A 13,446-nucleotide genomic window follows, 5' to 3' on the forward strand; every position below is an offset into this window, starting at 1 on the left:
TTCCTCAGAGTTGGTGCACTTGTTTTTACAACAGGTGGTTCAGTTGTATGGGATTCCTGAGAACATTGTGTCGGACAGAGGAGTCCAGTTTTTGGAAAGCTTTTTGTTCCAAGCTGGGAATTCATTTATCCTTCACCTCTGCGTTTCACCCACAGACCAATGGGCAGACTGAGAGAACAAACCAGACTTTGGAGTCTTATTTGAGATGTTTTATATCTGCTGATCAGGATGATTGGGTCTCATTTTTGTCCTTGGCTGAATTCGCCCTAAATAATAGAGCTAGTTCTGCCACATTGATGTCGCCCTTTTTCAGTAACTTTGGGTTTCATCCTTGATTTTCTTCAGGGCAAGTGGAATCTTCAGCCTGCCCAGGTGTTGACACTGTGTTAAAGAGAATGCAGCAGATTTGGGTCCAAGTGGTGGATAGGTTGTCCCTCTCTCAGGAAAAGGCCCAGCGGATTTCCAACCGGCATAGGACCATTGGTCCCCGGTTTAAAGTGGGTGATATGGTTTGGTTGTTGTCAAAAAATATCTCTATGAAGGTTTTGTCTCCAAAGTTCAAGCCAAGATTTATTGGACCTTATAGGATTTTGGAGATTCTTAACCGGGTTTCTTTTCGATTGGCTCTTCCAGTTACGTTTAAGATCCATGATGTGTTTCATAAGTCTCTGTTGAAGAGGTTTGTTGAACCAGTGGTTCCTATGGTGGCACCTCCTGACCCTGTGTTGGTTGAAGGTAATGTGGAATATGAGGTAGAGAAAATACTGGATTCTCGTCTGGCTAGATGGAGACTCCAGTATTTGGTCAAGTGGAAGGGTTATGGCCAGGAGGACAATTCTTGGGTCCTTGCCTCTGACATTCATGCCAACTGATTGGTTCGTGCTTTTCACCAGACCCATCCTGATCAGCCCGGTAGTGTGAATGAGGGTTCGGTGACCCCTCCTCAAAGGGGGGGTACTGTTGTGAACTCATTTTCTGGTTTACCTCTGGCTTCTGGTGAAGGTGGTGGAGCTGGATGTGTTGACAGAGGAGTCAGGAGTTCTCCATCCGGGCTCCCTCTAGTGGTAACAATAGGTAATAAAGCTGATTTAAATGGCAGAGACATGAGGAGGAGGACTGTGAGTGGACATCAGGAGTCTCTGACTGGATTTAAGACAGCCGACTCCCTAATTTTGTGCTGGTGATTTTTTTCCTGCCTTGAGGTTCTGGTTTCCAGTTCTGTTCCTGCCTTCGCAAGCTAAGTGTGCTCTGCTATTTTTTCACATGAGATTTGGTCTTGTTTACTCAGTTTTTGTTGTCTGCCAGCCCCTGCTGGGGCTGTGCTGAATTTCCATTCTTATGTCTCTGTTTATGCCAGTTTGCTTTTTGTCCCTGATCAGATTGGTCTCTTTTTGCTCTGTCTTCAGAATATACCAGAGTGCTGATATAGGGAATTGAAGTATAGTGACTTCAGGGCTTTTGTTATCAGAAAGTGTTGGACATTTTTTGACAGGGTTTTGTGCGTGATTGCAGACAGCATCTTTCCTTTCCTGTCCTTTCTAGTTAGTGTGGGCCCCATCGTTTGCTCATCCTATATTTCTATCTGTGTTTGTGTTTTCATCTTGTCTCACCGACAATACATGTTTGGGGGCTGTCTATTGCTTTGGGGTCTGCTCTTGGGCAGTTTAGATTTCCCCTTTTCTTGCTTTAGGTTTATTTAGTTCTCCGGCTGTGACGAGGCTTCTAGGATCATCGTATGTACGCTCCACGGCTACTACTAGTTGTGTGGATAGGATCAGGGGTCTGCAATCCGTTTAGTTACCAACCTCTCTGGTTTTCTGTGGCTTAGCTTTATTTTTGCTTTTCCTCCTCAGTGACTCATTCATAACACACAACTGCTTAATTCTCTGCCCTGTAACTGTTCTTCCTCCTTTACTGATGAAAACCTTCCCAACTCTAATGTCTCATCAGTACTGTGGTTCCTGTATGGGCCGCAGTCTGATGATGACTGATGACAACAACTCCCAGTATCTCAAATGTTAAGGATATACTGGGATTTGTGGGTTCATGCAATACAAAGGTATATGGGGCTGACCTGACACTACAATTGATGTACCATGTACTGATGGTGGTTCAGATGTTTGTGCCGTCTGCTTGTTTGTGCATGTCTGTGTGTGTCTGTGTATCTGGAATTATATGTATTTTTGTAAGATGAGTGTATGTAACAGTGTATTGTGGTGTGCAAAAACATTCATATGTTTGCAGCACATTTACTAAATATAGTAGGCCTCTTTCACATGTTAGGGAATTCCATTTGTCTTTCCATGTTTAGGAACAGACAATTGAAATTTTCTAACCTTGACATAGCTGTCACCTTAGGGATGTGCTTGTATGGAGCGGGTTCAGGAGCTGAGCCTGCTCCATAACAGGCAGATGTCGGCTGTGATACATAGCTGGCATCTGCCTGTAACAGCAGTGATCAGATCTCACCTTGATTGCTGCTGTTTTCAGTATTTAAATGCCCTTGTCAATCACTGACAGTGGCATTTAGATGACACGATGGCCGGTGCATGCACTCACCAGCTCCCGTCAGCTCCCATATGACATAGTTGCAGGTTACTGAAGGGTTTCCATGTGTTGCTGCTATGTTAGTTGTAAAATGAAGCCCAGCCTGAGGTTGGGCTCACTGGACGATGTCACAATCACAGTGCCGGGACGTTATTGCAGCACGCTCACTTTGTGGTTAGCGGTGACTGTAATGTCTCCCTCCTTACACCAAACCCATCTCGGGAAGAGACTGGCAGAAGGGAGAATAAAGCTTAATTTTCTCCCTGCAGCCAATGCTTTCCCATTAAGCCGGCTGACCAGGCTTTAAACCCCATTTACCTGCAGATTAACCCCATATCTGCAGATTTCCCAAGTTGAGAAGTTACTCTTAAAGGGACTCTGTCAGTACTGAATGATTGTTCAAGCTAAGTCCTGCCGCTTGGTGCTTCATGGTGGGGCCAGTCATGAAAATTCACCTTCCCACATGTCTGTATACACCAAAGGGCGTTAATGAAAGGGTTAAATGACTTTGGGCCACTGATCTCACACTGCAGATGTATAGAACAGGGAGCCCCACATCAAAACCAGGTCTCTTCTGTGCTGTTCCATCTAAGGTTATGATTGTATGCTTATATAATTGTGTTATGTTACCTTTCTTTGTATTCAGTTTTGCATTTGGTCTGCTGCACCTGCTGTCCTTTTCTGTATAGCAGACGGCAGCTAATTAATTCTAGTACATGCTTCCCACTTCCAGGTCAGGTGACTGCTTTTCTTCCTGCCGGTGGCCATTACTAGTTTCTTTTTCACCCGGGAGAGACACGCTTACCAGGCTGTGGAAGGCATCAGTTTTTTGACCACTCACAATTTGCTAAATTTGCTGAATCATCTTGCTGCATACCTTGCTGCACACATCTTGCTGTACCACCTGGGTTGTTACACCTGCATTTCTGGAGAAGTGCTGTATGTCCAGATTTCCAATAAACAAGTCTGGACTTCACAATATCTGGTGTGTATCATCTCTCCGGACGCATGAACAGCAAAACAGCAACAATGGTCCTGTCTGCTCTGCATCGAGTTAACGGAAAGTAGGAATCTCTCCCAGCCCCACTCAACTACACCTCCATTCGCCTCATGTGGGGACAGAACATCTTCAGCCTGGCCCAAATAGGTTCTGGGAATCAGAATTGGCATTAAAGTGGGCCCACAGTCGATTTTCCCAGGTTTGAATAAGTAACTGATGTTTTTAAGGGGTTAAACGACTTTGGGCCACTGATCTCACACTATGAGTACACAGATAGCGATGCCCTGCATCAAACCCAGGTCCCTCCAGCCTGGCTCAAATGTGTTCTGGGCATCAGAATTGGCATCAAAGTGGGCAAACAGCCAATTTTCACAGATTTGAATAAGTAACTGATGTTTTTAAAGGGTTAAATGACTTTGGGCCACTGATGTCACACTAAGAATACACAGATAGTGATGCCCTGCATCAAACCCAGGTCCCTCCAGCCTGGCCCAAATGGGTTCTGGGCATCAGAATTGGCACCAAAGTGGGCAAATGTTCAATTTTCACAGATTTGAATAAGTAACTGATGTTTTTAAGGGGTTAAATAACTTTAGGTCACTGATCTCACATCACCATTACATACACAGTAAGGCTGGAGACACACTAGCAATTTAAAATTCGATCCGATTTTGATGCAGGAGATTGGTACGAGTGAAACGCAATTGTCATGCGAGTGTCATGCGTTTTTATGCGAGTACAATCTGATTTTTCACACCTAGCATCCGATTTACATCCGAATGCAGTGCGATTGCTATCAGACTGCAATGCGATTCTAACACGAGCTTTTACATAGAGAAATGTTCTAAATCATTTACACAGTTTTAAAATGAAATATTCTTCAAAACACACACACACACATATATATATATATTTTTATATATGTGTGTGTATCAAGCCACGCCCACTCCACATAGCAACCAATCACTAAGCATCTTTCAATGGCTATTAATACTTTCAATTCACCAATTTTCTTTTGTGGTTTTACTACATCTAGACAGTAATATCTAGTGTATATATATCACAAAAATCTAAGGGCTGCTTTTTAATATTTCATGGGTAGCTGCAGGGGCACGGAGAGGGTTAATTGGTAAGACCCCCTAGGTTATTTAGCGGTGGCTAACCAGGAACACAATCACCCTGACAAAGAAGGCAGTACAGACTTTGAAACGCGTTTGTTAGTTTCTGGTCCAAACATCACCCCGTAGCTAGTGTGACGTCACACGCTCAGGGAGCTTGTCGGCCATTCTCTCTCATGGGCATCCAGGGCATGCCACCGGCTGGGGCTATCCCGGGCTCTGCTAGTCACAACTGCTGCCCCGTTCTGTTGCTATCCGCAAGTGTAAGACACACCATTACTCCCGCGGACCTGTCAGCTCGCGCACGGCATTCAGTATTATCCGGTAAGGTCTAAATTATTACATTGCACGGTTTCTGCACATAAGGGGCATTTGATGGTATTACTTTCTGGTATTATCCAGGATCACCATGATTTAGTGCATTTTTCTGATTGTTAGTTATCAGCTACCTGTTGGAATATTTGGCTTACTTCAAGGTTTTATTTGGTATTTCTAGCTCTTGGGATTTGTGCAATACCTCTCTACCTTGAGCGCGGTCAGTGTGTTATTTAGCTTCAGTGCTTTATTTATAGGGCTGACACCTACTCCCTACTGACCATAGCAGCTGAGGTAGTTTCAGCATTTTTTAGGTAGTGCTTGTGTGTTATTTATCTATTTATTTTTTTCTGGATTTACTCACCCATTTATTATGTGGTAGATTTCGATGTTCAAAAACATTTCCAAAAAGCATTTAAAATTTTTTCTTAATTCAATTACTCACCCATATAGTATTACGTGGTCTATGGTACATTTTGTTTTTATCTAACAGTCAGAAAAGTGTGGTAAAATTTTCTGAATTTAATTACTCACCCATATAGTATTACATGCTCTGTGGTGCAAGTTTAAGCCACGACTCGGAAATGTAAGGACACATCTCCATGTTTTGGTGACTTAGTCCATAAAATATATGGACATTTCAATGATTCCATTTAGCCATGAAAAACACAGATAGACCATGTAAGTGTGTAAGTGAAAAACTGATGTTTGAATTAGGCATTCGGAGTATCAATTGTGAAATCATGTCATGGCTTATTTATATCGTTCCGTATATGATGCCAGTATATGTCACATGCAATTTAAATAACTGTCAGTTAAATAGATCTATAATGCAGGTTTTTTTTAGAAATTTGTAATTTAGAGTGTTTCATTTGCAGTTGCAGGAAACCATATTATAAGTAAATAAATCTCTTCTCTTTACAGCAAATCTTGCCACTACAGACATAACCTTCTTGGTATGTTGTGTCCCTTTTACTGCAACACTTTATCCACTTCCTAGCTGGGTATTTGGAGATGTCATGTGCAGAGGAGTGAACTATTTACAACAAGTAAGTAGTCTCCATAAAAGCTGACAAATATCAATGTAATAAACACATCTTGGCAGGCTCTCTTTAATTGTAAAAATGTAATATCTAAAGAAAAGTTATGCAACATTGCAATATGCCTTGGGCCTCTTTTATAATAATATATAATTGAGTTTTTTGTCTCCCACCATTTCAAGATATTTAGAGAGCATGCGCTTCTGTGCATGGGAGAATCAAGCGAGACTGCTTCTGGCTAAACAATCTATAATGTCTGCGAGCTTTAATCAAACATTTATTTGGCTGACCTGTGGCCTCATTCAAGCAGCTGTATTTTCAATCTTTATGCTATTCATGTGTGCATCAGAGCCCACACTAAGCCTCTAAAATTGTATTTAGTAAAATCTACATGAATAGAGGACCTGAACACCCATCAGTACATGAGTAGGTCACCAGATCCACCATCAGTACATGACTACATCACCAGAATCATCATTAGAACATGACTACAACACAAGAAACATCAGTACATAAACACATAACCAGAACCATCATAAGTACATAAATAAATCACCAACGGTACATGAATAAATCATCAGTACCACCCTTAGTACATATATACATCACCAAAACCACTATCAGTACATGAATACAGAGCCAAAAACACCATCAGTACATAGAAAGCTGTTAGACATGTGCAGCCCAGAATACAGGAGCACACAAAGCCTATGAGATTCTACTGTATTTGTACTATGCTATACAAGCACCCCTGATTCCTGAACTGCAAACTGAAAAAGCTGAACAATCAGTGGGGATCTCAGGATAGGATCCCAATGATCTGCTTAGAATTAAAGGGCCAAAAACATGTAAAAAAAACTCCCAATAAGACGATGAATCTCCAAACTCTCCCACCTTCCTCTGTAAAGATACCTGTGTTGTTATTTGGTCCAGCAAGAAAAAATAAAATTTTTGGTTTGTTTGTTATTTTACTTTTAAATTATCACCATCCACCGTAACCTGCCACCCTAAGCACCGGACCTGCAGTGCCCAGTGGCAAATATGGCCCAGTTCTAGACAACTTAAATATAAATCACAGACAGACATTCTTTTTTAGACACATTGGAACACTGCATGGTTTCAATAAACTGATAGGTGATATATTTCTAGAAGCATTCTTTTATGACCTGAAAACTTGATGAGAATTACAATCAGAATACCGTGCACAAGTTTCTCAAGTCCTTCTAAAGATTATGGATAGGGATGAGCAGATCCATGGGAGTTCGGGTTTGTCAACTTAGTTCAAAGTTCAGTTCAGGTACCAAAACTTGACTTGAACTTGACCTTGGACCCAAACAACGGGGAACCGAACTTTGGTGCTGTAAAATGGCTGTAAAATGGTCATAGTAAGGGCTAGGGAGCTGAAAAATTAAGCAACATGGGGGTAAGAGTAAGATACTTGCACTGCAAACAAATGTGGATAAGGAAATTACCGTACTTAAAATAACATGGAAAAAAAAAATTATAATAATAATCTTCAACCAAGAGGCAGAGGACCAAGTGGAGGAGTGGAGCAGTGCCTTGCCTGTGCCATTTACTGTATTTGGAAATAAATAAAATAATAAATGAAAAATATTACATGCCCCCTATTTTTTAATAACCAGCTAAGGGAAATCAGACAGCTGTGAGCTGGTCTTATTATGCTGGGAAGGGACCAATATCCATGGACCTTCCCAGGAGCAGCCTCTGCTGTGTCTCACGCTGAACTCCGCCGGTCTCATGGATTACAAGGTGAGAGCTAGAATGATGAGCGGTGACATGACCGCAAGTGACCTACAGAGTCTCAAGAATGGGCAGTGACGTTACTTTCAAGGCTAATGATGTCATGTTACCACTTATTCTGGCTCTCACACTGTATTCCGCAAGGTTCATCTGAGTACTGCATGAGATCTGGCAGTGATGATGCACTAATCTATGGAGCCCCATTCATTGAAGTGGCTTCGTGCACTGGAAGACGGAGACCGGGATCATAGTGGGACCTCCATATGAACTATGGTGGACCAGCGTGGGACCTCCATTTGGACTACGGCGGACTGGTGTGGGTTTTTTTTTAATAAACGGGTGAAAGAGGGAAATTGTTGGGGAGTTTTTTTTTCAAATAAAGATTTTTTTCTGTGTGTTTATTTTTGTTTTTACTTACTGGGTTAGTAATGAGGGCATCTTATAGATGCATCACCATTACTAACCCCTGGACTTAATGTCATCGGACATTACACAGCTGACATCAACTCCAAAATCCCATTACCCCGATTGCCATCACACCAATCGAGAAGAGTCGAAGCTAAGCACCAGAATTGATGCATCTAATTGATGAGCCATTTCTGGGATGGCTGTGGGCTGGTCTTATTAAGCTGGGAAGGAGCAAACATCCATGGACCTTCACAGCCTATTAATATCAACCCCCAGCTGTCTGCTTTGTTTTAGCTGGTTATTAAAAGTAGGGAGACCCCCACATATTTTTTTAGGGTCTTACCTATTTTAATAACCAGCTAAGGCAAAGCAGACAGCTGGGAACTGATATTAAAAGGCTGTAAAGGTCTATGGATATTAGTCCCTTTCCAGATTAATAAGACCAGCTCACAGCTGTCTTCTTTCCCTTAGCTGATTACTAAAAATAGGGGGACCCCACATAGTTTTTTAAAATTATTTATTAATTCCTTTTGCATTTTCCCTCACACCACCCATGATCCGGTGTTTTTACAGGCCGGGTCACAGGTGACTCCGGCCAATCACAGCCATGCCAATACTTGGCATTGCTCTGATGGTGCTGGAAGTGCCCACAGCCTTAAAGCTTGTTGATTGGCTGTGCTGCAGCCTTTCAACAAGTATTATTTGGCTGATGAAACCGAACAGTAGCAGGGACTTCAGGGAGAAGTTTGTGTTTGGGATCCTGCATCGTACACTTGCTGTCCGATACAAACCCCGAACTTTACCATTTAGGTTCACTCATCCCTAATTATGGACTGTTTTTTAAAGGCAGAGGAAAAATATGTTCAATTTTTACAGACTGTCCAGAAGTTTCTGGTGGCTATAGTCAGAGCCAAAAATACTGCATGCAACATTTTTTGATCTGGTTCAGGAGTCAATCCGGTGCAACACAAGATGTACTTCATTACTGGATACTATCCCATAGAAAACTATAGGATCAGTTCTGGCATCAGTTTCCTTGTTGCGTGAAACAGGATGACCTTAAACATGGAAATAATGATTTAAGTCTGTAAAAGAGAAAGTTTATCTTCTGCGTTTAAAATGTCTATTTTAAATTTGTTAAAACTCTCTAGGGTGCAGCCTTATTGAAGACAGGGCTGGAGTTAGGGGCAGGCAGACTAGACATTTTACTAGGGTACCCGCTCCCCCAGGGGCTCCCAGCCAGTGGTGTGTTACTAATAGCGGCACACCATGCAGCCACTATGGGGCCCCTAGGGGGGGTGGTTCGATTCTGCCCCCCCCACATTCAACCATATCAGCTTCATAGATGCACGTACATTTGAAAGCAATGATGGAGGAGAGAGCATCATATGACGTTCCCTCTCCCATCATTCCCCCTGTACCTCTAATGCAGTGTGCGCGTGGTGACATGAAGCTGTCATGCATGGGTCAGAAGAGCCAAGGCCTGTCTGTGCACTAGTGCTCCATGCTCATAACGATTAGCACGGGCATCTGAATGAGCCTTTAGACTGTAATGTTTTTAAGAGGAAAATTATTAAATGTCACAGGACTGTGACTGGCAAAAGTATGTAAACCTTTAGGCTAGGGCTACACGGCCACACCTGTTACTTAACCAAGGTTCACTCTGCACTGCTGCTACATTGCAGTGCAATACAAGTGAATGCTTTAAAAGCACCTTTATAAAGAATACGATGATATTTGGCTTCCTACAACTGTTTGTTGCTTGTATTATGCTGCGATGTAGCAGCGGCACTGAGCAAACCATTGTTACGTAACTGGTGTACTATCCAATGTCGCTGTGTAGCCTTGGCCTGAGTATTAGGTGAAAATTTGAGTTTGGCAGCAAACTATTCCTTTCAGTGTCTGGTATTACCAGCTTTTGCAGCAATTACTTAGAGGACTTTAGTGCAGAACAGCTGCACTAAAAATAGGCTGAACCAAATGGACATAAGGTCTTCCTTCAGCCTTCAAAACTATGTAACTATGTAACTTTTAGGGTGTGTGCACACGTTGCGGATACTACCGCGGATCCGCAGCGGATTTGGCCCTGCGGGTCTGCAGCAGAATCTCCTGCGTTGTACAGTACCATGTTATCCTATGTAAATTGAAAAACGCTGTGCACATGCTGCAGAAAAATCCACGCGGAAACGCTGCGGGTTCATTTCCGCAGCATGTCAATTCTTTGTGCAGATCTATAGCGTTTCTGCACCCATTGACTTGCATTGAGTCGGGCACTTCTGCAGCAAAACCGCAGGTCTAAAAAAGATCTGCGGTTTTGCTGAGGGTGAAACGCTGCAGATCGGGAGGGGGGAAGATTGTGGGCGGAGTGTGGGTGGTGACTGTGTGCGTGTATGGTGTGTGGGTGGTGACTATGTGTGTGTGTATGGGCCTATATATGTGTGTGTGTGTGTGTGTGTGTGTGTGTGTGTGTAGGTCATCGGGCCTGTGCAAGGGGGTCATCGGGCCTGTGCAGGGGTCATCGGGCCGTACGGGGGTCATCAGACCTCTACGGGTAGGTCATCGGGCCTGTGCGGGGGTCATCGGGCCTGAGCGGGGGGTCATCGGGCTGTGCGGGGGGTTCTGTCGTGGTGTGTGTGTGTATGTGTATGCAGGCATCGTCCGATGGAACTACAAGTCAGTAGTAGTCCCATCATCCGGCTAATGTGTTGCATGTAAAAACAAACACATACAGAACATACAACATACAGAACATACATATAACATACAACACATAACAGAGTACATACTCACCATATACACCTAATTCCTCGAAGCCATCAATCTCTTGTAATAAAGATAAAATAATAAACCAACCTATACTTACCTTTCTGCCGTAGTCCAGATAATAAAGAGGGTCCCACAACGATCTCCCATGGAAAGCAGCCACATCAGCTGATGCGACCGCTCTCCAGGGGCTCCCACGTTGAAATGACAGGCAGAGGTATCCCTCCGCCGGGAAAGAGGTCCTGTAACCCTAACCCTAGCAATAACCCTAGCCCTAACCCTAATTCTCACGCAGCATTGCTGTAAAGTGAGACTTTGAACTCAGGTAACCTCAGTGATGCACTGCAGGAGGACTATCTCCTGTCAGTTCATCACTGGGAGGCCCTATAGAAGCAGTGACATCACCTGATGTCACTGTTCTATAGGGGAGATCGTCGTGGGACACTTGTTATTAATTGGACTGCGTCGGACAGGGTGTATATGGTTTGTTTATTTTTTTACATTTTATTACAGGAGATCGAGAGCATCGCTTGGATCTGGGCGTGCAATAAAAATATGAAAACCGTGTTGTGTGTTATTTCATTAAAATACTTTATTCTTATGTGTGTGGTTTTTTTTAACCATTTAGCACTATAAGATTAATAATGGATAAGCGTCTTATTGACGCCTCTCCATTATTAACAGGGCTTAATGTCATCTTACAATATCAAGGTGACATTAACCCCTTATTACCCCATATCCCACCGCTACACGGGAGTGGGAAGAGAGGGGCTAAGTGCCAGAATTAGTGCATCTTATAGATGCGCCATTTCTGGGGCGGCTGCGGGTTGGTATTTGTGGCCGGGGGGGAGGCGGGCAATATCCATGGCTCATTCCTAGGCTATGAATATCAGCCCGCAGCTGTCTGCGTAGCCTTTCTGGCTATAAAATATAGGGGGACCCCATGTCATTTTTTGGGGGTCCCCCTATTTTAATAGCCAGTAAAGGCTATGCAGACAGCTGCAGTCTGATGTTCATAGCCTGGGAAGGGGCCATGGGTATTACCCCCTTCCCAGGCTACAAATATTGGCCCCCGGCCGTCAACTTTCCCCTTCTGGCGCAGAAAATTGCACAGGAGCCCACTCAATTTTTTTTAATTTATATGGCTATATATCTATACTGTAGATATATCTATGGCTAAATCTATAGATTTATCTATGGATATATCTATAGATAGATATATGGATAGATCTATCTATCTGAATAGAAAATAACAGATAGCAGCACAAACTTCAGCAGATTTTGGGTGCAATACTTCATGAGTAATGCAGTTGTCCAACGCAAAATATAAAAGGAAAAAAATCAGGCAGCATTCCAGTTCAAGGAAAAATTGTGGACTTTAATCCAGCACCAAGTGGTGCAACGTTTCGACCTCAGCAAAGACCTGCTGTGAAGTAGAAACGTTGCACCACTTGGTGCTGGATTAAAGTCCACAATCTGTGCTGTAAGGTCGAAACATTGCACAACTTGGTGCTGGATTAAAGTCCACAATTTTTCCTTGAACTGGAGTGCTGCCTGATTTTTTTTTCCATTTATCTATCTATCTATCTATCCTTCTATCTATCTATCTATCTATCTATCTATCTATCTATCTATCTATCTGTCTATCTGTGTGTGTAATGGAGTGTGGGTTGGACAAATGTAAATGAGGAGGTTGGACAGAAATGACATCACAAATGTTTTTTTTTTTTTTTAAATAACATATCTTTAATTAGCTTACAAAAACGCAGACAAATCCGCAGGCAAACCGCGGCATTAAAATGCTCAGTTGCTCATTGCTCGGGTTGAGCAAATTGGAATGCTTGGGTGCTCGACCCAAGCAACGAGCCCAATGTACGTCTATGGGAAACTCGAGCATTTTTTCAGTGGCCCCCCCGGTGGTCTTTAGAGGGTCTAGAAATTGCAGAAATCGATTTGAACAGTGTTTAATTGACATGGTAACATCATGGGGAAGATCCCTGAAAGCATTTCTGACTCCCATGTCACTGCTGTGAACAATGTTGACAGAGTCTTACGCCACTTTTACAGACTCACAATAAAACATACAAAAACGAAACCAAAATGGATTTTCTGGGAAATATTGTATGTTAAGGAACATCCTTTTCAGGATAATGACTTGTATGTAAGGCAAAATAAATAAACAATAAACAAAAACAAAAATGCTCCTCCATACTTTGGACTATGCTCACACGTAGCGTTTTTTATGTGTTTTTGAACTTTAGCATTGCTTTCAACCAATACAAATGCGTTTACTGGGAAATGTCATTTTAACATTTTACAACCTTATCTGGCCATGTGGTGTGTGACACATCATCAGACACATCCTGTTTCATTTATGAAGGAGGGACTCTGAAAGTCACAAAGCCTATTTTTATAGGGCCATCAGGCGGCCCTCACTATTCTTAGAGATCCATCAGCCGGCTATGCTTTGTTGTTCCCATTATTAAACAGTGGA

At 42.7% G+C, this 13,446-nt stretch overlaps 1 protein-coding gene across 1 annotated transcript in view; it reads left to right on the top strand.

The window, feature by feature from the left end:
- Positions 1–13,446, top strand: part of LOC141049460 (G-protein coupled receptor 54-like) — a 168,307-nt gene that overhangs the window by 14,454 nt on the left and 140,407 nt on the right. Inside the window, exon 2 of the mRNA XM_073545936.1 lies at positions 5,905–6,029. Coding sequence (XP_073402037.1) covers positions 5,905–6,029 — 125 coding nt within the window. The remainder of the gene's footprint in view (positions 1–5,904; positions 6,030–13,446) is intronic.

This window comes from Dendrobates tinctorius, unplaced genomic scaffold (genome assembly GCF_039654945.1).
Source record: "Dendrobates tinctorius isolate UK_male_01 unplaced genomic scaffold, ASM3965494v1 ptg000144l, whole genome shotgun sequence".
NCBI lineage: Eukaryota > Metazoa > Chordata > Amphibia > Anura > Dendrobatidae > Dendrobates > Dendrobates tinctorius.